At 37.7% G+C, this 25856-nt stretch overlaps 3 protein-coding genes across 6 annotated transcripts; 1 reads left to right on the forward strand and 2 right to left on the reverse strand.

The window, feature by feature from the left end:
* Window positions 1-812: 812 nt before the first annotated feature.
* On the reverse strand, window positions 813-14265 carry gan (gigaxonin). 2 transcript variants are annotated; one of them, XM_014993243.2, is made up of 13 exons: window positions 14108-14265; window positions 13581-13790; window positions 13312-13426; window positions 11997-12347; window positions 11173-11241; window positions 10762-10913; window positions 9669-9790; window positions 8626-8738; window positions 7650-7799; window positions 5900-6036; window positions 3286-3420; window positions 2479-2588; window positions 813-2399 (listed from the first exon to the last, which is right to left on the reverse strand). In XM_014993243.2, exons 2-13 carry the CDS (start codon window positions 13763-13765, stop codon window positions 2227-2229), a joined length of 1812 nt encoding a protein of 603 aa, XP_014848729.1. In that variant the 5' UTR covers window positions 13766-13790; window positions 14108-14265; the 3' UTR covers window positions 813-2226. The 2 variants fall into 2 exon arrangements, with proteins under 2 accessions (XP_014848729.1, XP_014848731.1); XM_014993245.2 differs by having other exon boundaries at window positions 13581-13787; window positions 14108-14211.
* A 732-nt stretch (window positions 14266-14997) lies between these two features.
* acd (ACD shelterin complex subunit and telomerase recruitment factor) lies at window positions 14998-18423 on the forward strand. The gene is made up of 2 exons (XM_014993247.2): window positions 14998-16136; window positions 16685-18423. The coding sequence occupies exons 1-2, from the start codon at window positions 15374-15376 to the stop codon at window positions 17353-17355; spliced, it is 1434 nt and encodes a 477-aa protein (XP_014848733.2). The 5' UTR covers window positions 14998-15373; the 3' UTR covers window positions 17356-18423.
* Window positions 18424-18862: 439 nt separating this feature from the next.
* Window positions 18863-25716, reverse strand: psme3ip1 (proteasome activator subunit 3 interacting protein 1). Of its 3 annotated transcripts, none has more exons than XR_015763008.1 (8): window positions 25639-25716; window positions 23964-24100; window positions 23783-23881; window positions 22148-22270; window positions 20931-21075; window positions 20327-20400; window positions 19797-20020; window positions 18863-19129 (listed from the first exon to the last, which is right to left on the reverse strand). XR_015763008.1 is itself a non-coding variant. In XM_088006145.1 (8 exons), exons 2-8 carry the CDS (start codon window positions 24088-24090, stop codon window positions 19125-19127), a joined length of 759 nt encoding a protein of 252 aa, XP_087862271.1. In that variant the 5' UTR covers window positions 24091-24100; window positions 25639-25716; the 3' UTR covers window positions 18863-19124. The 3 variants fall into 3 exon arrangements, 2 of the variants coding, with proteins under 2 accessions (XP_087862271.1, XP_087862270.1); XM_088006145.1 differs by having other exon boundaries at window positions 19797-19982; XM_088006144.1 differs by having other exon boundaries at window positions 18863-19982.
* Between the last annotated feature and the right edge of the window lie 140 nt (window positions 25717-25856).

Below are 25856 nucleotides of genomic sequence, written 5' to 3' on the forward strand. Positions count from 1 at the left end.
CATGGTTCTCCAGGCTTTGCGCTGTGCTTGCCTACAAAGATGGCGCGGATCACTTCCGGTTGAGACTTGTTAGGTAACACTAGCATGTTGACCAACATGGATTTAATCAGTTTAGTATACAGTAGTTTTTATATTGAAATCAGCTGAAATGCTAGTATTAACTGCTACCATTCGTAAGGGTTATAACTAGCATGTTGACTAATATTTACTTACCCCATATAATAGCTAAGCTGCTATCATATGGATGGATAACAAAGCAGTAGGTATAGTAGGTGATGTTTATGTGAACACGTCTGTGTTCAAACAAAAACAAAACGAGCGTTTTGTTTTCAGCACTTTGTGAATTTCCTCACAAACAACCAAACGTGAGGCTCTGTTTAGACAACAGTGATGCTGTGTAGTATATTTACTGTAAATACTGGACTGTGGAGAGAGCCACGAAGTGCTCCTTCATACCACTGTTGTTTTCTTACAGAAACTGGATCAATTTCTGTTTTTTTTTTATTAAACTTTATTTTTCATTGACTGAATGTTGTTCAAAAGATTAAAGTCAAATATCCTAAACATCTGGCGCTGTGGAACAACATCGTTCCACTCCGATTCATTTTCAGAAAGGAGACGTCTGAGAGACTCTCCAAACTTGCTGTCCGCCTCCAGGAACTGATTTCCTCCGGAGGAACTAGTTCTGGGAGCTTCTAGAAAATCCAGCAGGTTAAACTGATCAAACATGTTCACGACTCAGTGACTATGAATGATAAAAAGTGACAATGCTACAAATGGTGTGTTTGCACAATAATCAGGTCCACACATAATTGTCCGGATGCATCATCTGGAAACAGCGTCATTTTATCTGTAGGAAGCACCAACACTTTCACAAATAAAAAAATATCCACATTTAAACACTTTGGATAAACATGTGTTTCCTTCGTAAACAAATTTATCATCGAGATATTTTGGGAATCCACCAATTTCTTTCAGAAGTGCCTCACATCTCCAGATATCTTTGAGGCAGGTACATTTTCTCTCCACAAAAGAATGTAATCCTGATAAGAATGTAATCCTGATAGAATAAAGCTGGGTTCAAATCACAAAACTGTCCTAAATCAGCAGCTCAAGTAAGAAAGAATATACATTTGAAATGGAAAAAAAAAGCCTCATAATCAATAAATAAAATGATACGTTATTTAAAATCAGGCTTGGCTGAATTCCTATCCTGAAGTGTTTTTTATTCAAACCACTTTTACATCTACAGATTTGTCTCCACATGTACAGTTTATATATCGAAACGTAAATATTTCATTCTACTTTCTCCAGTGTGTCTCTCATTGTTGTAGGAATTACAATTTTCTGTCAAATTTCCCCAAAACACACATAACTCGCATTAAACCACTCATTCACTCCCGTTATCTTTGTGCTCTCTTTTTAATTTTCCATTTAATTTAATTTTCCAATACTTCTTTTTAAAACCTTGTAGATTTATAGAAATGTACAAATTTATCCACTGATATTCTGGTTCTGATATTCATGGATCATGATTGATTTTGACACCACGTAGTTTTTATACAGTGGCCTTTTGTTTGAGGGTTAAATTTGGCCTCCTCTGCTCTCTGGGAAAGGCGGGAAATCGCCATAGCAACCAGTGACTCAACATTTTGTAATTCTCTGGATTTTTGGAGTGAATCTGCATTAAAAGCATCACTTTAAAAGATTTCATATAAAAATAAAAGCACCACAACCTTTAAATCTCCAGCCCAGTTTAACAAGCCTCAGCCAGAACAAATTAAATAAATGTTAACATTTAGTTTAAAAGTGTTTACCATCAAATATGTGGATCATTTTAGGAATATCACTTAAATCCTAAAAGATGACCTGTGCTGCAGGTGAAAGTTCCTTAAAAATCTCCTCTAAATTAAGTGAGCATCATAATTTTTTAGATATTAGTGTTCAATCTCTCCCCGACCCATTAGTAAATGTAAAACAATGAAGAATGATCTGTAAAGAACAGAAAGATAAAGTCCCAAGTTAAATAGAAAATATTTAAAAATTCCTAAAAAAAAAAAAAAAAAGGAAGAAAAAAAACCTTCACCATGAAAAACTTCTTTTGATGAGTTTTAGTCTTGTCAAGTCAAACGGTAAAGGTCCACGATCCCCAACGCGTAGTTTCCTGTGACGCCCTAACCCTGATCAGGAGGCAGGGGGCAGCAGTGAGCCGTGGGGTGCCAGGAATCACAACCTGATGGGGAACATGCCCTGGGTCAGCTGGAGGCGGAACAGGCGACAGTTGGCGATGCGTAGGGCGGCGCAGGCCGTTTTGGAGAGGTCGCTGGGGAACATGGGCTTGGTGCGGAACCACGTCCCGGTGCTGCGCCGAAACTCCCGGATGTAGTCGAAGCTCGTCCCTACGCACGCGAAAAAAAAAGCTGCAGGTTAGCGATGCGACCGACCTGGAAAGCACCGCCTGCTGTTCTTTTTACTGACCCGTGTCCAGGTCTCCCACCACGTAGATGCTGGCCCCGATCGGAACCGCCCCGTAGACGAAGGAGGAGCTGGCCGGGATGCACAGGTTCTGGTCGTCAAGGAACATCCACCTGAACCACAACGTTCAGGAAACACGTCAACTTTTCACGCTCAGAACGTAACCCAGTTAGCAGAGGTGGGTAGCAACTAATTTCATTTGTTTTGTTTTTCTTAATTGAAAGAAAATTATTTGAAAAAATTTTCTTTTGCCTGAAAACAACTTACAGTTAGAACAAAACCGTTTATCCGCCGACTTCGGAGGCTATGCTAACTAGCCTTAGCATTCATGACAGGCTATGCTAGGAGTCGCGTAGCAGAGAGCTACTGTGTGGGCACAATGAGCAGCTTGTACACAACACTGATTGACAGCATTAAGACCCACCTCCTGGCTGTGATTGGTTGTTTCTAGGTAGCGCTGGGAGGCAGAGGAGCTCGATCTTTTCACAGATTATCTGTCTCGTATTAAACTGTCTGAACATAGTGACAGTTTCAACAAATATGTAAAAAATATATTGTTACCATAGTTACATGCTAGAGCCCTAATAACAGAAAACAGTTTGTACACCCCTGATTTAATCACTGCCTTAAATTACAGACGCCTAGCTGCTGCTTCTTATTTTCTCAGTTCCAGTGTAAAAAGGGGAAAATTTGAACGTTTTTACCGCCTCTGTTTAATAAGAAATAACTGACATTTCACAGTCATGTTTTGGACTTGCCTCAATGCATTAAATCATGAATCATAAGCTGTATTAAGCTTTTAAACTGGACCTTCTCATCTCGTCGTGGTAGAACTCGGACTTGCAGGTCATCATCTGTCTTTGCTCGGGGTTTTCGCTCTCTTGGCTTCTGACTCCGCCGAACACGTAGAGCTCCTGACCGACGCCGCAGGCCACCGAGCCGAACCTGAGCGGGACAAAGTGTGTCATAAAGCAGAAATATCAACACACATATCCAACATGACTTCCTGGTTTTCACGAATGTTCAGAAATTTCAAGAACAAACCAAATCTTTCCATAGTTGAAACTGAATAAAATTACAAAAATATTTTTCTCAATGTCTGAAATGAGATCAGACCAAACTTATCATTTTTTAGGCCACATTTAACAAAGTTATTTCTGTTTGATAAATGCCACAATAAAAGAGATTTTTTTATATATGTTTTCAGGATCAGAAATTTACATACACTTCCTCAGTGTTTGGTGCTGCTTTGCGTCTGAACTGGATGCTGATGCTTTCTGCTTGACTTTTTTTAGGCAGAAGATGCATTTGAGTTCATGCTAACAATTTTATTTGGTCATTTGATTTTGATTGTGTCCCATTTTTCAAAGATGGCTGACAGTACATTTCCCATTCACTAAGCAGAAAATACAACATAGATTGGGCGATAAATCTCATCAATCAAATTTTTGGCTTTTAAAGATTTAATTTTTGTTTTTCTTTTCATCAGTGGACTCTGGGTTTCCGTAGTTCGGAGTGATGTCAGCGTGCAAATGGCCGCCATGATGTTTACTTGGACTTCAAATTCAGGTCAACTCTACCAGAAAATATAAGGATGAGGCAACAGTTTTAATTTTAAGAATAAAGTCAAATTAATACGAGGACAAACCGTTAAGATTACCAGAATAAAGTTGTAAAATTAGAAGAAAAAGTCGTAGTTTTATGGGAACTTCAACACAAGAAATACCCCAAAATTAAAATTGTGTAACATTTAACATTTTGTGAAGTTATACTTTGTTATAAGTTTTACAAATAAAAAAATATTTAATATTTTAACACAAAAGAATAAAATTATTATCAGTATCAGGAGTTTGAAAGGATTGTGCAAACTATCGAGTCTATTTAGAAGAAAACCACATGAACTGAGCTGGTCTTCATCAGATCTTCATGACTGTAATTAAATTGACTTTTCTCATAATTTTAAGATGTTGTTCAGGAAAATAGTGTCTTTATTCTGCTAATATTATGACTATATTCTTGTAATTAAAGCTTCTCATATCATGGCCTTAACACTTTGTCACTTTGTCTATCTTACAGGAGATGGAAAGAAAAGCCACTTTTCGAAAATATTTTCTGTCATTTATAATCTATTTTTTATAAAAGAAAGTGAGAAAATATTTTTTAAAATCAGCTCTAGCAGAAAATGAGGCCTACTTATTGATATACTGTCCAAATATTAGCTGAAAAATGGCAAAAATATGTATTTTTTTTGTTGAAATCCAAACACCCAACACTTGTGACATGACTTATCTTGACCAAATAGTCACATGCAGATACCACTTCTCGCACTTCCTGTTTAGTTTCTGTTTCTCTCAACTCAAGGAATTCAATCAAAGCTCAAGCTGACTTGGAATAAAAACTGATAATATAAGTGGTTGAACATTTCTGATTGCAAAAGTTACAGAAACTAAACCGATGAGTCATTTTTGTTTAACAACTCAGATCACAGTAAAACTTCAAAACGGGCCTGTTGCAATAAGCAATAAATCAATTAATCACATGTTAAATTAAACAGTGCTCAATAATTCTCATTTGCATGTTTTTTTTTCCCCCCTTTCTCTTTCAACCAAAATCTGGATGACAAAACTCTTCAGTCTGTTTATAGAAACCTCATGGTTGATTTCATTTGTTGTTTCAGCTGTTCTGTTTGTTTATTCCGGATATTTAAAATGTTGAAGTGTCAAATGTAGTTTATAATTTACATTTATTGATCTTTGAGAAGGTTTTCTTGCGTTTTTATGCCATTACCACTATATTACTTGAAAATGGTCTCAAAAAACAATCTTATTGATTATCACAATAATTTCAGGGACAATCTAAAGTCCAGGAACATTTGTTACCATTGCCTACTTCAAAAAACTATAAAAACTTTTCTAATATGTGATATTTCAAAGTTGAAGTGATGAGTTTCTGATCTGATGAGTGACTAAAAACAAGACGACCTTAAAGTTCAGCCCCGGTAATGAGAGGAGTGCAGATGAAAAGTGTGTGAATCAGGTTATGGAGGAAATGTGAAAACCACAGATATGAGCTGGGACGTGGTTATTCAAAGAAACCCCTGAGAAAAACAACCTTCAGCGGTTTGAACAGGTAAGAATCTGATGATGATTGAAACCCAAAACTCTGGTTCAGCCGCTGGTTTGCATCAATGCCACAGCTGATGAGAAGAAGAAGAAGAGTTTTCCAGGCTGAATGCAGCGTGACTCGACAGCAGCAGCATCATGTGTTAGCGTGGCTGAGGCGCGGCGCGGCTCAAGCTAACACTAACCCTAACCCATCCAGGATTGCGACATGAAGTCTTGTTTCATTTCCTGTTGAGCAACTCGTGCTTCCGCGCAGCGTCACGGCCGATGTGTAGACGGTCACCTGACAGGGTCACGCTTACCGTCTCTCCTTCAGGGGACACAGGCACGTCCACTGCTGGGTTTTTGGGTCAAAGCTTTCCACAGAGTCAAAGAGTTTTCCGTAGGAGCCACCGCCGATGGCGTAGATCTTCTTATTCATTGAGGCGTAGCATCCCACCTAAGGGCGAAAATGTAATCTGTGCTTTTATTTACTTAACTGCAGCATACATACCAAAAAAACTAAACTAAACACAAAAACAGCAGTGGTGGGCTACGTCTGCTAGCAGCAGAGGTAATGATTTTGCTTAACTAACTTTGAAAGCATTTAGCGCAGTTAGCTTCCCCTATGAAGCAGCATTCAGCGTTTATGCTCCACAAATCTGGAACAAACTTCCAGAAAACCGCAAAACAGCCGAAACACTGAAAGCCTTTAAACCTAGACTAAAACCCACCTGTTCAGTTTTGCTTTTGAATTGTAGCAAATGAAACGCTGACCAACATTTTTGACGTGTGTTGATGATTTTGACGATGGCACTCATCAAAATGCAATGTTTGTTTCTCAATTGTTTATTGGACTTTGATTTTTTATGTTTTATAATTGAGTTTTTATGGTGTAAAGCACTTTGAACTGCCTTGTTGCTGACAGGTAATATTCAAATAAACCTGATTAGGTTAACGTGTTAAAATCTGTCTAAAGTCTAGTTCTCCTCTGAGTGGTTCAGAAATAAACAAAATAACAGGAAAGTGTTACAACCTCATGTTGGTCATAGTTTTATCAAGTAAGGTTGTAAAACTCAGCAGCAGTCTGTGGTAACGGTTAACATGATGTCTTAACATGAAGCCGTTCCATCACAATAATTACCTTTTATTACAAAGAAACAGAAAAGAGACGTCACTAAGAGCAGCTTCAGCTGAAACAACAAGTTCAGAGAACAGAAGTAAAGGAAACAGATATGAAAACAAAATACAAATATGATAAGATGCCACCACACATATGCTGACTGGGCCCTGAGACCGTCCCGCTGCTGCACAGCATCTTTCTGACAGACGATGCAAGAATAAGAAACTACACACTCAACCAGAAATTACAGAAAAAATGTCAACAAGCCACATTGTAGCTCTGACGTTTTTGTGGGATTTTTTTTTAACCAGTGACAGTGGAACATTTTACTGTAATCACTAAAATCTATAAATAGTTTATTTTTATTTAGGAAGTATTAAATACTTGATTTGCTAAAAGAGTAATATTAACAATGTTTCATTTCTCAGGAACTCTTCAGAGGTTGTACAGCGCCCCCTGCAGGTCACAGAGGTGAAAATAACTCACATATATATATTTATTGTCATGTTTATTATTTTTACTTAATTTGTTTCTTATTTATTTACTTATTTAAATTTTTATTGTAAGTTCATTTTAAATTATTAAAACTTTATAAATTGTAAATAATTCAACCTTGTCTTTTAGTTTTGCTTTTTCATATTCATATTTAAAATTGAGAACAAGGTGGAACCAAAGTCAAATTCCTGGTTTGTATGCAGAAACTTCAACAAAGCTGATATTTAAATTCTGTTCAATAAATTATCTTTGGTAATTTAATGTAATTATATGTATATACACATTACCTTTACATGTAATTCAATTGAAACACAATGAATAACAAAATTAAAGATTACAGGTTTTGCCATTTTCTTGATCTTATGCATCTTTTGTATTGATGTGGAAAATTTAATGTCAGTGAATCTGAAAGAACTGAATCAGTGTTGGAAAGAAGGGAAGTTCTCCTCGGTTACCTTCCGCATCATCGTCATGCTCGCCTGCATCTTCCAGGTGCTGAAATGCGGGTCGAAAACCTCCACCGCGGTCAGCGCCAGGTCTTCGGTTTCTCCTCCCAGCACGTAGATCAGCCCATCCACCTCCACCACACCGAAGTTCTGACGAGGCTGCAAGCATCAGACAGGAAACAGATTTTATTTAAAGCCAGTATGTGTGTGTAAAAACTACTGGCTGACCTGAGATCAGATACGGTGTTTAAAACTGGGAAAGCTGTGACTCCCATCCTAACCAAATCAGAAAGAAAAAGGTACTGAAGTCAGTAGGAACCAGTGCAAAAACATGGAATCTTACCAAGAATTTGTGTCTAGCAAACATCTTAGTACAGTTGAAATAAGACAAAACTAACTTAACAGTAAATTTTCAACAAGTTATGGAAACTTGTCTTAGGTAAATAATTCCTTAAAAGTGACTAGTTTTACAAGCAGATTTCTTCCTTTATAACGAGGGAAAATGTCTTGTTATAAGTGCAAGCAGAACTAGTACTTTGGAATCAATTTTTATAAATTATTTTACTACAAAGTTGACAATTGAATGCAACATTTAATGCAAAGTTGCATTAAAAGTGCTAACTTTGCATTAAAAATGTCATTATTTACTTAATGACACTTCATGACAACAGTCAAACTGTTCATGACAGTGTGATATCAGTCTCATGCACACACCTTCAAACAAAGTTCCACAAAAAACTCATATATTTTGATGGAAAATTTACTTTCAACTGTACTAAGATACCTGCACTAGAAACTAGACAAAAATGAGTTTGTCGCGTTTTATTGCAATTTGATTTTAAAAGCAATACTGACACCTTGTGGTCACAAGGTGCTAAAACAAGCCATTTGGATGTCTATGGAGGTTGTAAACAGAGCTGCAGACAGACCGATGCAGCTTGTAGATGAATAGTCTCTCAGATTAACCAGGAGCAGCTGTCGGTACCTGCAGCATCGGGGGGATGGGGCTCCAGGAGTTGGAGTCCGGGTTGTATTTCTCTCCAGTGTCCAGGATCGTGCCGTTTTCATCTGTTCCCCCCATCACAAACAGGAAGCCCTCTGACACACAGGAAACAGCCTCATCAACCACCCACCTGCTGCTCTGCTCTAAGGATGCAAGTTATCGATTAATGAATCCATCTAATTTAATCGACAGACTGTTAATTAAAAAGCGGAGTTTTCTCTTGTATTACGAGGGGCTTTTTTTTGTTTGGCGAAAAAAATGACTTAGGTCATTATTTCAGGAAGGTGACGATATGTGAAACACTTAATTGCCCATGAACAGACATATTCAGACAGAACATTTTTACTCCTGAAGGAATGTTAAAACTTCGCTTCATTAAGTGCATTAACCCACGACAGACCTCAAAATCAACATTGCTTATTGGTATCATCTTCTTTTTCCATCATGTTACATTTTTTCTGCGTCATCGCTTCTTAAAATTCATTTTTACTCTTTGGCATTTAATTGACGTGTGTTCTGTTTTGTCATTTGTGTTGTTGTTTTTGTACAGCACTTTGGTGCATTTTTATACCTGTTGTAAAGTCCTATATAAATAAATTTGACAATGGCATCTCCTCCACATCTGTCACCTGGTCTTCGTAGCACTAGCACAATCATCTTTGAATGAGAGGTTGACGTTGCTCCATCGTGTAGTTCGGCTAAATGAGCGCTATTAATATGAAACTTAACTTAATGAGGTTGTCGAGATTCTATATTTTAAAACAGAACAGAATAAAGTGCATTTTCCATCCGACGACGGACTCTGGAGTGTTTCCGCTATCCCTCCGCCATCTTTGTTTTTGTATCAAAGGCTCCGCTTAAAGATGACCAGCGGCGCCCCTGCTGGATGGCGGACAAACTACAACACTAAAATAAGGTCTGATGGACATCATTATTTCAGTTAATCCATCGGAACTAATTTTAATTTTAAAAACCATTCATCGTAAGCCTTTCTGTTCCGGAACAGATTCCGATGGAGCACTAACCGGCGGCGACCACGCCGTGGCCCAGACGGGCCAGGCTCATCGGCTGCAGCTCGATCCACTTCTGCCTGCTGGGGTCATACAGCGGGCACATGCAGCGCGTCACAGCGGTCGGCTTCTTGGTTCTGTTCGGAGTGGAACAGTCGATCAGACGGAGGTCTCTGACCGCATTACAGCTGAAATACACCTCACTAAAACAACGTATCCTTTAAAAATTAAGTTTTTGTCAATAATTCATTTCTAAAAGTGAACACATATTGTGATATTTCAAATGTTCCTCAAATGTTGGACAAAACCAATAAAAAAGGATATTTAATACAGAAACGTTATGTTACAATCCTCATGATTATGGGATCAAGAATATTACTGGAAAGTTGAGTGAAAGGAAGAAGTGTTTTTTTTTCTTTAAGTGCAAAGTTAACAAGAATAACTGAATGACTTGAACTTAATTAACTTTTTCATGTTGCTGGGTTATAAATTGCACAGAAGTTATTGTGATAAACAACAATTTTGTTGTTTTGAGACCATTTTCAAGTAATATAACATACTAATAGAGTAGAATATATAGAATGTTGATCCCCAAGAGGAAACTGCTTATATGCTGACAGCAACTCCAACCAAAGTGTTAAATATTAAATGTATAAAAATATATATATACATAAGTGTGACATTGTTAGTTACTTAAATATGACTGACTATAAAATAAATATTTAAAATAAACACATAAAATTAGAACGCACATGGAAATATATTAATCTATATATAAATTACCAATACCAAAACCAATAAACTTTGATTTTGTAAAGAACACTTAACACTGGAACTGGAAGATATTTTAAATGTCCAAAATAAAACATGACAACCAAAAACAAAAAATAAAAACACACACAACCAAAACCATTAATGGAATAGATCATATGACTGTCAACAAAATTGCTCTTGAAAAAATATTAATCTGAATGAAAATTAATGAAGTAATTTTAATTTCCAATCATTAAGACGGGCTAAGTGAGGACCCAAACAGCTACCAACATGTTATTGTGTGGTTCTGCAGTAAGTTGTGTTTCAACTTGAAGATGACAACAAAGATTCCTACCTTCGATCTTCTCCTCCTACAAGGACAATGCATTCAGAGTAACCTCGGGGTTTGAAGGCGGTCAGCATCGCCTCGCCCTGCGGCGGATCCTCCGTCAGAACCTTCTGGCAGAACTCCCTGACCACCTCCCTCATCAGCGGCTCTGCCATGGACTGATCACATGACACAAAATAAACATCTAAAACACAAAAACTAATTCAACTTCATCACATTATGTGAAAATGATCAGTAGGAAATCATGGCTGCTGTTCAGTGTCTGCTGGAGGTGATGGAGGAATAAAGTGTTTCAGTTTCTTTGAGTTTATATTATTAGAACATTAATTAACCTTCAGAGTTTTGAGGATTAGAAACTTGAAATGACACATTAAAATCTACAGATACTAATGTGCAAAATGCTGTTTGCAGCAGCACCTGTTCTCTCAGGTAGCTCTGGTCCAAGCCCTGCATCCACACGGCCGACATCACTTCCTTCATATGGACCTGCAGACACAGAAACGAAAAACTGTGAAGGCAAACAACTAGGCCGGTCACAATAAATCAATTAATCACGTGATGAATTTATTATTTATCGTTTTTCTCTTTTCTCTCTGGATGTTAAAAGTCTTCAGTCTGGTACTTTGGTCTCAACTAGTCCCTTTTTGGGGGACAATTTTGTTTACAGGCAATTCATAATTAATTTTAATTATTGTTTTATTTATTTAGCATATTTAAAATGTATTGCAATTCCAGTGTTAAATATTCAATTAAATTTAATGCTTATTGATTTTGAGAATGTGTTCTTGCATTATTATAAATATATTACCTGAAAACAGTCCCAAAACTAGCGGCTTACCAATTTACTTCCTTCATTTTGGGAGATCAGCTGACACTTATATTTGGAGTCAATCTTATCCCCTGATCTTATCTACCTCAACAAATGCCTAAAAATGAGGTTTGATCGACAGACCGGCCCACCAGGTCATGTCTGCACGTTTGCAGTTAACAATCGTAACTCCACTGTTACCAACTCAGTGACTTTCTTGCTATATTTAGCACATTTCAGACAAAAAAATTGGAATCGGCAGGTCAGGCTTTTCAAAGATCGATACTTGGTGATCGGCCAGAAAATTGCAATCGGTGCATCCCTAATCAAAATGGCAATATTATCATTTGTCACAATAACATCCAGCAAAACTTATCATCTTGACAGGCCCAGCAGCTGTAAATCAGCTATGGAGAACGTGAAGCTTCCTCACCCTGCGGTAGTCCGGGTCGTGGGCGAACCATCGCACAGCGGCCTCCAGCACGTGCTTCTCGTTGCCCACGTTGAGCTTCTCCATGCTCAGCAGCTCGCACACCCGGCTGTGGGGAAGCTCCCTGAACTCCTCGGTGAGCGCCACGTCGCGGAAATGCGTCTGCAGGAAGTCCGTGGCGACATAGTGGACGTGCTGCAGGCAGTAATGCAGCGAGAAGAGGCGGATGCCGATGCAGTTCTCCGCCGTGATGCAGCTCTCCAGGAACTGGCAGCAGAGCAGCTTCAGGTCGGTCATGAGCAGCAGGTCGGACGCCTGCACCATGTCCTGGACGGTCTCCTCGCTCAGGGTGATCTGGGATTACGAAACAAATCCAACAGCTGTACTGGTGTTTCATGATTCTGCTTTGCAGAGAATAAAATCCTCAAAATTCAGCTTCTCTGAAAAATTCTAACATTATATATTATTAGTGCAGCAAATAACGATTATTTTAGTGATCAATTAATTGATTATTCTGATTAATCAAATAAAAAATGCCACTTTCTACATATTTTTCATTTAATCACTTAAGCTTTTTTATTAGAAAAACATTAAAAGATGCAAATAAAGAAATTATTCAATTCTAATTTTAAATAAGAAAATACAAATTTTACTGCCTAAAATGCAGTAAATATGTTTCCTTTAGTAAATCTGAACCAGGTGAAGCTAAAACTGCCATGTGGGAGTTTTGGCTGAAACATATTTACAGAAAAAGGTGTTTTTACATTAAATGCAAAATGTAGATATTTTTCTTACAGTTTCTCTCTTAATTACTGTCTGAATATGTTACAATTACTAAATTAGTTCAAGATTATTTCAATAATCGACTAATCATAATATTTGTGTCAACATATAAAAAGGGTTAGATGAAACATTTTTCTTCATCCAATTAATTAATCATCAAAAATAATCAGTAGATTTATCAGTTACTAAAATGACTGTTCGTTGCGGGAACAGTCCAAAGTCTGTTTTTATGTTTTGAATCTTTACAAATTTATATCTTTCGTAAAAATTAGTATGTTACAGAAATAAACAAATTTTTTAATTTTAAATTTCATGACTTTTGTGACCTGTCAGTAGTTTAAATTTGTCAGTTTTGTCCTCAGGAGCAAAAACTTTGGACATTACTGATATAGGCCATAACAAAAACATCTTTGCACTAATTTTTCCCATCTTTCTGACCTCAATATCTTATTTTTTTTTATATATAATCATGTGTAGATTGACCAGATAAATGAGAGGACACAGTGCATTTTAAGAATAAAAAGCTGGGAATCACCTCCCCGCTGAAGATATAATCCAGGATCTGTTTCATGATGGCCATGGGGACTCCCTGCAGCTCAATTCTGTAGGTTGATCCATCTTCTTTAGGAGGATTGTAGTTCAGTTTAGTCCTGAAATGAAATTATTCACAGCAGAATATGTCACAACATGAAAATAAAAGCTGCCTGGAATCACTCCCAGCTAATAAAAGTGAACACACCCATCAATCTGCTGCCACAAACACAACAAATGTCCGACCAGCTGTGTGCAGGAGGAGCGTCTGACCTGATGTAAGGGCTAGCTGCAGCCAGGATGTTTTTCTGCACTGGGATCTCCTCTCCATCCACCACAAGGAGCGCATCGTGGAAGCTTTGCTCCTGCCAGAAGGTCCGAAGAACTCTCAGGAGCTTCTGGGAGTGCTGCGGGTCTGTAACCGTCAAACCGGGATCACCGGATGTGGAGTTAGGCATGTCTGGACTTGGGACAGGTCTCCTTCTGTCAAGAGATGTGTACACACTGTATTTCATAAACGTTTGCTAATTAATGCTGTTAGTATGTTTATCTAATACCGAGCCGAATACTTTGTAAAAACACCACTATTAAAAATAACCAAGGTTTATTTTCTATAAGCAAGCGCATACAGGTGAGGCAAGATGGAACGTCTTAAAGTAACCAGTTCTTAAATCAAGTTTGGCAGGAAAAGCTACGCTAACCGCAAAACAATCTACAGTGTATATTAACGGCTTCGACGCGGGCTAAAAAAAACATGCTGTAGTTTTCTATTAGAATATGTACTTGTTGTAAAGTCTTACCTGAAGTTTTCTTTGTTTTTTTGTATTTTTGGGCACAGGGAGTGCCCCGGACTGCACTCAGAACACCATGGATCACTCCAAAAGGTTGGAAGGCGACGTTACAGGCATGTGTTACATGCTGCATTCAGGAACATAGGACAAAACTGTACGAAATGTACACCAGAATGTATAATTAGAAAAATAACCATAAATTAAATGTGTATTTATCAACATATATAAATATTTAACAAAGCTACTCATTTATACTAATAATTGGTGGGAAATTTGTATAAAAATGCGTCTACAACTTCGTGTAATGCAGTTGTCTTGGATTCATGAACGTCTCCTGAACTGGGCGGAAAGAGTTCAGGTAATAGCGTCCCACCAATAAGCTTTATGTAAAAAAGTAAACAAATACAGCAGCAGACAGTCATTCGTGACTTCGATTTATTAATCCATTATTTAAAGAGGCAATTACAATGTTAAAGAAACTTGCAAGGAAAATAAAAGCAAAAATCTTCCCGGTATTCTGTCAAATACTGAGATGAACCCAGTCTTATTTTGTGCTCCACATCTAGCTCTGTCATATTATCCAGCAGAACCTCCATTCACAGTATAGTAGCAGCTACATTGGTACACTTTTATTTATAGATCTTTTTATTATTATCTTACAAAATTTATATTTAATTATTTTTTTAATTATTTTTACTTCTATTAAACCAATGTATTTATTTTTGCAGTATGTAGCAGTAGCCATTTAAGAAAAACACAAAAGAAAATATTTACATTTCCTGAAAACCCCCACCCGGATAAATTATATGTAATGCATTGCATTGTCCACATATTGTTTTGTCTTCACTCTTCACTTATGCGAACAAGTAACTTTATACTTGGAAAGTTTTTTTTGTCGTTCATAAATGCAGACTTTTAAAACTTAATCCAAATTTATGTCAATGGAAAAATGTTCTAAGTTGATTTTGGTTCAAAGTAAATCTGCTCAACAACTTTGTAGTTTGATTAATAACTTTGATTTGTGGTAAACCTCCGTATTCGGTTCTGTGTAACATTATTCTATATTATTTTTGAATATATGCAACTCTGTAAAATTTGAAACTTTGTATTAATATTGTTGCCTTGTTTTGTTTGTAAACTGATGTAAAAGTACATGAAGGTTTTGAAAAAAGCTTTTTGAACAAGTTATTATGGAGGAACCTATTTTATGTACTTAGTTTCCTGTCGGATGCTAATCGCAGGCGCACTCCGTCAAGCTGAAAACAAACTCCGCAAATGCCGCCCTGGAGCAAACTGACTCCCTGGATCGAGAATCTGATCCTTAGCTACGGGACCGGGGATGAGTCGGGCAGCCAGCTGAGGGCTCATGTCATCGGGGTGGGTCAGATGACCCAGTCCCAGGCTCGGGGCTCCGATGGCCCGACGGGGCTGCTCTTCCTGTCAGACGGAGAGCTCAAGATCCCGGCTGTGCTCACCGCCTCCGGCTGGGAGCAGCTCCAGGAGAAGGAGGACCGGGAGTGCTTCAGCAGCCTCCTGAACACCACTGTGTGTCTGCAGGACTACCGGCTCCGGTTCCACATGGACCCGGAACAGACCAAGAGCCGGTTCTTCCTGTCAGTGGGGGAGCTGGCCACCACCGCGGCGGGTCCGGTTAAAGACAACACGCCTTGCTGCACCAGCTCGGCCGCGGTCCGGATGAAGATCTGCAGAACCTGGAGGTCCCTTCTTGGTCAGGAGGACTCCCAGCGGAGCCAGGCCGGACTGGACCTGTCCGAATTGCTAGGAGAGTGGCAGCACGACTGCCTGCAGACGCTGCTGCGGGACATCCGGGAGAGACTGCTGGCTCTGAGGAACCCCCGACCCTCCACCTCTACTCACACCCCGCCTCCGAGCTGCACCAGGTGGGACCTGGACCGGGTCAGGTACAAGGGGGAACCGAGCTTCAGTGTCCCGGCGAAGCTGCTTCTCATTCCGGATGAGAGCAGGGAACAAGCTTGCCCTGTGGAGGATGTGGCGTGGCAGATAACCGATCCCGCAGGTCAGTATCGCACTGTAGACCCATAGGGGCGCCAGGGTAAAAAGGGCGCCAAACAACAGTGGAATATCAAAAAAGTAGTTTGGAACATGATTAGGACCACTGAAGTAAAATAATAATAATAATAAATCACAATTATTTCTTTAATCTTCTGAGATCAAAAGTCATAATTCTTTGAGAAAGTCATAATTCTGTGGCTCTCATCCTTTTGTTAGAGTATGAGAACCATACTAAGGAAAAATAAAATATAAAAAGAAAAATTACAAAAATAAGGTCAAAAGATTCCAAGAATAAATATGAGAATAAGGTGATATTACCAGTATAAAGTTGAAATAATAAAAATAGTATTACAGAATAAAGTCACTTTATTATCGTAATATTACGACTTTATTCTGTACAAGTTTATTTTTGTATTTATTTCGTTATTATTTTTAGCTTGTTCCTAATATCGCTTCATAGTATCTGACAGCTGTTTTTGCATTCAAACTCCCCATTGGGTGCTATACTGTGTCTGCAAACCTGAGAAAGTACTTACCGTGTCCCTCCTGCAGGTGGCGATCCAGTTCAGAATGCGGGAGATGCGGGAAATGCAGGTGAGCATTTCCCTCCTTTGATGGAGGACGTCGCTCCTTTCCCGGACCCAACCGCCTTGCTTTCCACCAACCCCTGGGACATGTTCCCCCCTCTGGGAATCAGCCCTTCCACCTCCGACTCGTCCCCGGAGTCCACCCCGAAACTGGACTCTGTTGCCGTGGTAACCAGCACCCGGCTTCCGGTTCCCAGCCTCCTCCCTCCTTATCAAAACCAACCCGCCGCCAGCTTCCCACCGAGCTCTTCATCAGCCACCGTGAGTCTACCAGAACCTCCTGCCTCAGACGGAACCGACACCGTTCCGGGAAGCTACAGGAAGCCCAAGAGGAAGCGATGCGAAGCGGAACAACAAGAAGAGGAGGAAGAAGTCAGTGGGAGTCCGCCATCTTGGCTCTTTGACTCCCAGATTGGATTTTCCAGAAACGAGGACAGTCCAAAACAGACCGGACCCCCCCCGAAAATGACCCGAGGCACTCATGGCGACGGCAAACCGTTCTCCTACAAATACAGAGTGTCGGGTCAGAACCTCCAGGCCTTCAGCCAGTTCCGAGTGGCTGCGTCTCTGCTACACTGGGCTCTGCGGTATCTGTTGACTCCAAAACCAACGGAAGATCCACAGAGCGTCGACTGATTGGACTTGCGTTGCCATGTTTATTTCCCAAAAAGTCCAATATTCATAGAAGGACACACCTGGTTCCATGTTTTGTATGGAGCGCCGTTTGTAAGATTACATAATAAGAAATTAACAGCAATGTTTTGGTTTACTTAGCCAGAGGGAAAAACTGTGGGTAACTTTTTAAGTCATGTTTCCACCATTTTATTCATGTTTATAAATGTCCAAATATTTACCTTCCAAACTAAATATTATGCTTTTAATTTAAATATTTAGTTCCCAAATAAATGTTTTAGTATGAGCTTAAAAGTAGCTTTCCAACTAAATATTTAGCTTAAAGATTTAATGAAATATTTTTGTTGGAACAAAATATTTTGGAAGTAAAATATTTACTTTTTGAATTAAATATTTTTGCAATAGTTTTAAAACTAAATATTTCACTTTTAATTTAAAATATTTAGATTGGCAATAAATATTGAATTTGGAAGATAAATATTTAGTTTTAAAATAAATATTTAGTTTGGAACCAAATATTTAGTTTTTAAGCCAAATATTTGGTTCCCAACTAACTTGGTTTTCTGACTTTTGTAAAACAAAAATTTGTTTTCTAACTATTTAGCTGCCCAACTAAATGTTGAATTCACAAACTCAATATTTAGTTTGAATATTTATTGAAATTAATATTTAACTTGAAAGCTAAACATTTCGCAAATATTTAGATGTCAAGTTAAATATTTAGTTTGGAGCTTTGACATTTATAAAAGTATTACTAATATGGCTAAAACATGACTTAGAAGATTGAACACCCACATTTTATTTCTCTGGCAGGACAAATAAACCAAATTATAGCTGTTAATTTTTCATTATGTAACTTTACAAACGGCGTACCATAGTTTACCAAAGTTGAGAATTTTTTCTCTTTATCTTGGAGATTTGATGGTTTTGTACGTTTTTCCTGCTGTACGTGTTTTAAAAGAAATGTTTCAGATGCATCAGGAAATGCAGTTCTGTGTGGGTTCTCTGTACCAGAGTTTAAAAAAATGTTAATGTTTATTAAAGAATAAAAGCAGCTTTAATATGTTTTTACAGGCAGCATCATATTTAAAAAAAAGTTTCCTGATTATTGTGCAATGATCAGATGTAGACTAAGAGCTTTATTACCTTCAATGTGGCGCTAGGCGATAAATACACTGATTAATCTCACTGTTGGTCCTTTAATATTTAATCTGATTTTATGATTAAGTCTCTGGAGACACAAGGAGGGAAAGAAGGACTGAAGGAAGCAAGGATAGAAGAAAGGGCATAAGGAAGGGAAGTAAAGGCGGTAGGACACAACGAGCAAAAAGCAAAGAACGACGGACATAAAGCAACAAAAAAAAGACAAACACTACTAATCTAATAAATTAAATAACCAGAAAACAAAATCATTTGAAAATTTTCCTGTTTTCATTTTTTGTGACTGAATCTGTGCAGAAAATTAACCTCAAATCCTGAAATTAATTAAAAAAACCATCCGATTGATTCGTTGCCGATCGATAAATCAGTTTATTACAATACGACAGTTTCAGGGAGCGCCGTTATTCTGTCACACTCTCACAAATCTGTCCGTAACACAGAATATTTCAACATCTGAGACAGAAAGCAGTTTCCTCTGATGATAAAACACATCAAACGTAAAATCCTACAGTGAGTCCTAAAGCGGCCTCTCTTCTTCGCTCCACAGCTGTCAGTCTCTGTTCCCTCAGCCAATAGCACAGCCTGCAGTCGCTGTGGTCAGGGGGGTCGGCTTAAACTGCGTGAGACGTGATCGAGGGAAGGAGTCACATTTCAGAGCCATGTTGACGAAAAAACATGAAATGATGCACAGGCAGAGATTTAGGGCTGAACTTTGTCTGGAGACAAAGAGAAACAGTTAAACTCACAGCTGGGAGAGGAACGGAGTGAACACCTCTACAAGCTGCAGCAGGTAACTCAAGATTTCAGCAAAATCTTTCACATGCAGATACAAGAACCTGAACTGGCACAGTTAATCCCAGCGGATTAATTCTTGGAGAGAAAAATAAACAACAGCAGCCACTGGAAAATTAAAGATGGCTGCAAATTTTCAAGACGGTCATTAAGGAGAATTTGCAAATATCTAATAACGGCAGCCATCTTGAAAAATTTAACATGGCTGCCGTTTTTTAAGGTGCTCATCAAGGAAATTTTATTTTTGCACTAAATTTGCAAATATTAAATAATGGTACCCATCTTGATAGCTCAAGATGGCTGCCATTTACCTGCTGAAAGCAAATTTTAATGCTTGTATCCACAGTTGAAGGACTTTTACAGTGATGTGCGGCTATGGAGCTGCAGCTGAGCGCTTCGCTTAGTGTTTCTGTGGGTGGGTGGGTGAGTGTGTGTCTATCTGTAGGCCCTGTTGTGCCGCGGATACGGCGACATGATTGCGTCCACGCTACCTTCGCTGTCCGAGCTGCTGTCAGAGTCGCTGCTGCCAGAGTACGCAGACAGCCCCGGTAAGACGCCGACGCACACGGCCGCCGACGGCAGGTGCAACATGCCGTGGGCGGCCGACGGCGGCGTCTTCACCGTGAGGCCGGGAACGGCTCGGCGGTCCTCAGCTTCCCTGCTGCCTCCATCCTCCTCTGGATAGGAAAACAGTCACAATCAGCGCCGCCGTTTACTTCAAAAAGATTGATAAAAACAGGAAATTTGAAGAAAAAGTTTCATTTAGACACAAAATATCTACAATGTTTTGATGAAAACAACACATTCTTTCTTTCATTTGAGGTTTTTAGTGAACATTTTATCGTTTTTACCAGAGAACGATACGAAAACTAGTTTCCTTCTTTTCTCGTCTCCTTTCTTAGATCATCCTTCCTTTTTCAAATCTGAGTCATCGTGTCTTTTCTTCCGAAAGGTTTCTTCTTCTGCATCTTTGCTGCTAAAAACCAAAACATATATTTTTCCGTTTCAGACCGATGCCCACCTGCGAGTCTGTCTCCAATTCCTCTCGCGTTCTCCACCCTCGGCTTCTTGCCGCCGTCTGACGACTGCGAGGAGCTGAGAGGAAAGAAGAGGAGAAGCTTCAGAAATGGTTTCCAAAAACACTCATCACAAAAAAAGACTTTAAAGAACGCAAAGAAAAACCCAGTTTGACACAATTTTGGGGAACGAAAGAAAGAAAGAAGGAAAGAAACAAACAAACAAACAAACAAAGAAACAAAGAAAAAGTAAGAAATATAAGGGGAAAGAGGAAAAAAAGAAGCCCCCACACCCCAAGGAGAAACTCTGGGACTAATTTATCATGGAAAATTATGGAAAATCCTGTTCAAATTATCTTTACTGGAATTTGAATCGTGAACATTTTTGAAATTTTAAAACAGGATTATTCACAAAGAAAAATGGAAAGCAGTTGAAATCCAGTTCCCTTTTCCCTTCATATGTTCATTTATCTTTTGAAATCCAGACTTTTGAAATCTATTAAAACAGTAAGAAATGAATATTAAGAAGCAAAATCTTTTCCACTCTCAGTTTTCTATTTTCCATGAGTAATTTCCATGTTTCAGTAAAACCACTGAAGAACTTCGTACCTGCGCCTCTTCACAGCTCCCACTAATAAATGAGCCTGAGACAGGTGGCTGGTCTTTGGCTCCGCCCCCGTCTGTTTAGGCCCCGCCTTTTTTTCTGATTCTCTCCGACTCTCCGCGGATGCTGATGCTTGTTTGACCAAAGCGCTGTGATGGTGGACAGTTAGGGAGATCAAACGGGGATGGATCAAATTTAATCAACACGTTTAAAATTTAAAATTTCAGGTTAAACTTTTTCCTTCCACTAAACCTTCTGTGAATATTCCTGGATATTCTGTATGCAGGCTTTTTTCGTGATGAACTATTGTGACTTCTTCAGCAGACAGCTGAGGCAGATTGAGAACATTTAAAGGAGCAAAAAGCATTTTAATTAAAGATTTAATTAACTGATTAGGTTGTGACACCACGAGGTCCACATATTTAACTTTTTCTCAATATTTAAATTTTTTGAAATATAACTTTAGACTTTCACTATCCCTAATTTATAATAATTAAAAAGTTTAAAAATAATAATAAAGGCTGGAAATATCTAACTTTGTGTGACAAATATAAATAATATACAAGTTTAAGTTACTGAAATAAAAAAATTATGTATAAGGTTTTTTATAATTTTCTAATATTTTGAGATGAAGGTTTATGACAATAAAAGTCATAATTTTACGACAAAAAAGTAGTATGAGATATAAGTAATAAAATTACAAGAATGAAGTCACAATTAAAGAGAATAAAGTTGTTAAAATACGAGCATAATGTTGTGATAATAGAAGTAAAAAAGTGGTAATTATACTAAAATAAAGTTGGAATATGAGAATAATCAAGATAAAAAGTCGTAAAAACACCAAATTACTACAATATTAAAAAATATAACAGTGTTATGAGAATAAGGTTGAAAAAATATGAGAATAAATCAGGATAATTTGAGAATGTCATAATATTACAACAGCAAAAGGCGTAATGATGCAAAAAGAATCGTAATTGTACGATAGAAAAGGCTGAAATATGAGAATAAAATGAGGATTGTTCAGCATTTTGAGAAATGATAGATATTGGTTTTACAAATAGGAATACTTATTTTTTAACACATCAGCATCAAATTATTGTCAGTAGGAAGACGTTTTGCAAACAACTGAATCTATTTGCAAATCCTGCAACTTTAAAATCACAAAGTGATGAATAATACTGTTAATAATGATAAAAAAGAGTTAAATCTGTGAAGGATATTCGGTATTCCAACAGCTCCTGCTTCTCCTCGTCTCTGCGTTGCTTCTCCACCAGGACCTGCTGCCGGGAAACCTCGTCCAGGAAACTGGTCTCGTCCTCGTCCAGTCCCCTCACCATGTTTCCTGTCAGCGTACGGCAAGACAGAAACGGCATTAATCTGAGACATCCAAAAACGAATAGTGACCTCTGTCTACAGCATTTGTTCACCTTTCCAACAGTAAAAATCAAACATTTTTCAGGCATTTTCAAGGTAAGTTTTCAAACTTTACAGCACCGCACTTTGGAGATAAAAACAATATACATAAACTAAAAACATACAGTTTCAATTCACTTATTCATTTATTCATTCATTTATTACCATTACTGTGACTGTAGTATGATATTATTCTGTATTCTACAGCAGGGACAATGTAAACTAAAATAAAACAAATGATATGTTTTGAAATGTCTCTCACACCTTTTACACTTGATTGGTCCAAAAACAAAACATTAATTTAACAAAAAAATCCTTAATGTTGTTTTATGATCTATAAGTGCCAACCTTTATTTCAATTACACAGATTAATAAATAATTGAAAAATTAGTAATACTAAATATTAATTACATTGAAACAATCCAAATATATGTTAAGGTAAATTACCTTCCTGCTCAAGTTAAATTGAAAAACAAAATTACAAAGAAAAATTTTATCGCCAAATTTTCTGGTGTTTAGCAAATGGAAATAATTTTCTTAATTCTAACAAACCTTAAATCAGCAGTAGTTATTGCCAGTGGAGGAAAGACCTGACCAAAAACATAGTTTCACTGTCTACCAATTATTTTTGTTTAGTGCCAAATCAAAGCTTACACATTTTAAAACATATAAATCCGATATGTTTCCTTTTTCTGGAGGACACTTTTCAAAATGGCCGCCATCGTTGTAATGAAGAATTTCCATTAGCGTTAAAATCTACAATGGTTATTGTACAAGTTAGGTTCACTAACAGCTAACTCGCTAAACAAGAGTCTTAGCTAAGTTAAAGCTAAATCACTAGAAAATTACTGGATGCTAACGCTAAACACAAAATTAGCAGAAGCTAAGGCTGACAATTAAGAATGTACCTGTGTTTCCATTTACCTTAAAATTATGCAAATTAGAATTATGAAAATAAGTTTCCTCATTGGAAATACGGTCATTTTGAAAAAGCTCCCATTTTTGATAAACAGATGTTTTTTTCTATCTAGGATGAGGTGGTTTTTCAGCTGTATTTCAACTGTATTTCGTAAAAACTGCAGACTTTTGTCGCATCACACAAAATATGTGACCAACAACTGGATATTACTAATGGCGGAAGAGATGAAGGAGTTGACAGGGAGTGGTAGGAGGATAATGGCTCATTTTCAGCAGCTGATTTTGCTTCATATTACTTATAAATTCTATAAATAGGAAGACCAAAGTCATAAAGTTCATCAAAGTTATCCAAATGGGTAACATTTTATAGCAATAATTAGTTATAAAGGCTCAGAAATGGCAGGCAAGATGGCCGCCATCCTGAAATTAATGAGGGGTGACCGTTTAAAGTTTTATACTTTTATCCACACTTAAGGACTTTTACAATAAAATGCTCTAGTATAGTGGGAATAAATGGACCTACTGAACTTAAACTGCTCCTCAAATTCCTGCTGTTTCTTCTCCTTCTGCTCCTGCAGCCGGTCATAAAGGCAGCGGGGGTCGTACTCCTCCTCCGGGACCTCTGGTGAGCACACAGACACAAACATGTGTTAAAACGGGCTGCAGCCGGCCTGATCCGGGTCTTCTGGATGCACCGCTCCCACCCTCCGGGTCGTCGGGCTTCCGGACTTTCTCCCATTCCTCCTGCCTCTTCTTCCTCCTCTCGTCGAGCTCCGACTCAGACACGAACTTCCTGCTGAGGTCGACGCCCGCCGCTTCTCCCCCGGCCATCGGAGCGACCCTAAAGACAGTGGGACACGTTTAGCTGTGGGTGTGACGGATTTTTAAGGGAAATTAGATATTTTTATATATTTTTTTTTAAATAAAGAAGCAATGTTACGATGTAAACATAATGGACATTAGAGAGATTTAAAATATAATCAAAATGATTAACTTTAGGAAGAAGTCTGAAGAGGGAAAAAAACTAAACATTTTTTCTACGTTTTTGGGATGCTTTTTGTATTTGTTGTTGCACCACTCTGGCGTGGGATGTTGTTGTTTAAATGTATTAGTACTTTATTTACTGATGTATTTCTTATTTTATTTTTTAAAAAAGAAGAGAAAGAAAATATTACTGAGAACAAAAAGGGACAGCTCCAATCTTGCTAAACCGTTCTCTCAAAAACAGCCTTTTATCTGCTGCTGCAGGGTGCAGCAGCAGATAACTGCAGATAACTGCAACCTTCCCAGAACAATCATTCATTATACATTTCTTTCTCCTTCTATTAACATAGAAGGAGATAGAAGGTTTATGCAAGATTGAATAAACCATATTTCTACTTAGCCAGAGGAAGGTCTACTTTATTAAAAGTAATAAATAACTATTGAAATAACAAAATATCTGCATTTTAGTTTCAAGGAAGAGTATTCTTTGTCGATTTCTAGATTATTTCTGGTATTTTTATATATGCGGAAGCTCTATACATTTTAAAGAATTAAATTAAAAAATTTATTAACTGGTTCATATGCTACTTATTTTTTCTTTTGTAACCTAACCACTGTGTCAATGTTTGTTTTATTCACATTACATATTTCTGAACAATATAGCAGACAAGAAATTCCCAAGGAGTATATAACATACAAACCATTTATATTTATTTTTTTATTTTTTTTATCTTAAACAATATTCCAATGGATTTTACTATTATGTCTGCTATACTCAATGTGAGGCTTCTAAGTCTATTATCTAAACTTGTACACAAAATCTTGTCTTATAAATTCTTTTGATTTCAACTCTATTTTTAAGAAACTTTAAATTACTGTGGATTAGCTGATGATTGTAGGAAATATTAAATAGGTACTGATGTCTAATCAATAATTCAGGAAGATACCAAATAAGTATTTTGAAATTAAGCCAATATTTTGTGATTATTTTGCAAGTTTTCGTTTAAACTGTAGACAAAACAAACCTTATTTTTGACAACTCCTCAGTGAATATGGGCTTTGCCCCCAGATTTTGCCTGTTCTTGACCGCCTCTGTTTAAACTATTCAGGTAAATGTTATTAAATGAAAGTTCGTCACACCGATTAAAGCTTTCAGAATGATTCTGACATGTGTTAACGTGGCGTCTGTCAAGGTGTGTAACGATAATCTTTATTCAGTTCAGATGGAGCGAGGCACAAGCTAATGTTAGCTCCTTTAGCTTCTTGATGCTATCAGATCAGCGACTCAAAACCGGGCATACGTCTAACTTTCAGATGCTAAACATGCACAACCTCGGAGTAATTACTCGGCCGTTGTATATTAGCTGAATTAATTGTTTAATCTCCAAAACTTACCGAGTTTAAGGTTAGCGGTTAACAACCTGCTTTTATTTATCACCGCCTGGTGTTACGCTGAAAACGGTCCGATAACCAACTCATTAGTTCCGACCTAAACCGTAATTTTACGTTCTGATCATCCACCAGTGACGGTTGCTGCCAAAAATAGACGAGTACACATTTGCTAAAAAATATTTTAGTTTATTCTCGTGTTTTAAATGATACAAATAAAGTCA

This window comes from Poecilia mexicana, unplaced genomic scaffold, assembly GCF_051168715.1.
Source record: "Poecilia mexicana isolate PSO_F unplaced genomic scaffold, ASM5116871v1 scaffold_6, whole genome shotgun sequence".
Taxonomy (NCBI): Eukaryota; Metazoa; Chordata; class Actinopteri; order Cyprinodontiformes; family Poeciliidae; genus Poecilia; species Poecilia mexicana.

What these genes read in the sequence shown, in the direction of transcription:
- acd (XM_014993247.2), top strand. Translation starts at nt 15,374, where the DNA reads ATGCCGCCCTGGAGCAAACTGACTCCCTGGATCGAGAATCTGATCCTT. An exon ending in GCAGATAACCGATCCCGCAG is followed by an intron (nt 16,137 to 16,684) that starts GTCAGTATCGCA and finishes TCCCTCCTGCAG; the next exon opens with GTGGCGATCCAGTTCAGAAT.
- gan (XM_014993243.2), bottom strand. Translation starts at nt 13,765, where the DNA reads ATGCCTAACTCCACATCCGGTGATCCCGGTTTGACGGTTACAGACCCG. An exon ending in TGTCCCCTGAAGGAGAGACG is followed by an intron (nt 3,421 to 5,899) that starts GTAAGCGTGACC and finishes TGTCCCGCTCAG; the next exon opens with GTTCGGCTCGGTGGCCTGCG. An exon ending in TACCACGACGAGATGAGAAG is followed by an intron (nt 2,589 to 3,285) that starts GTCCAGTTTAAA and finishes GTTGTGGTTCAG; the next exon opens with GTGGATGTTCCTTGACGACC.
- psme3ip1 (XM_088006144.1), bottom strand. Translation starts at nt 24,090, where the DNA reads ATGGCCGGGGGAGAAGCGGCGGGCGTCGACCTCAGCAGGAAGTTCGTG. An exon ending in GGAGCTGTGAAGAGGCGCAG is followed by an intron (nt 20,401 to 20,930) that starts GTACGAAGTTCT and finishes CTTTCCTCTCAG; the next exon opens with CTCCTCGCAGTCGTCAGACG. An exon ending in AATTGGAGACAGACTCGCAG is followed by an intron (nt 19,983 to 20,326) that starts GTGGGCATCGGT and finishes TTTCCTATCCAG; the next exon opens with AGGAGGATGGAGGCAGCAGG.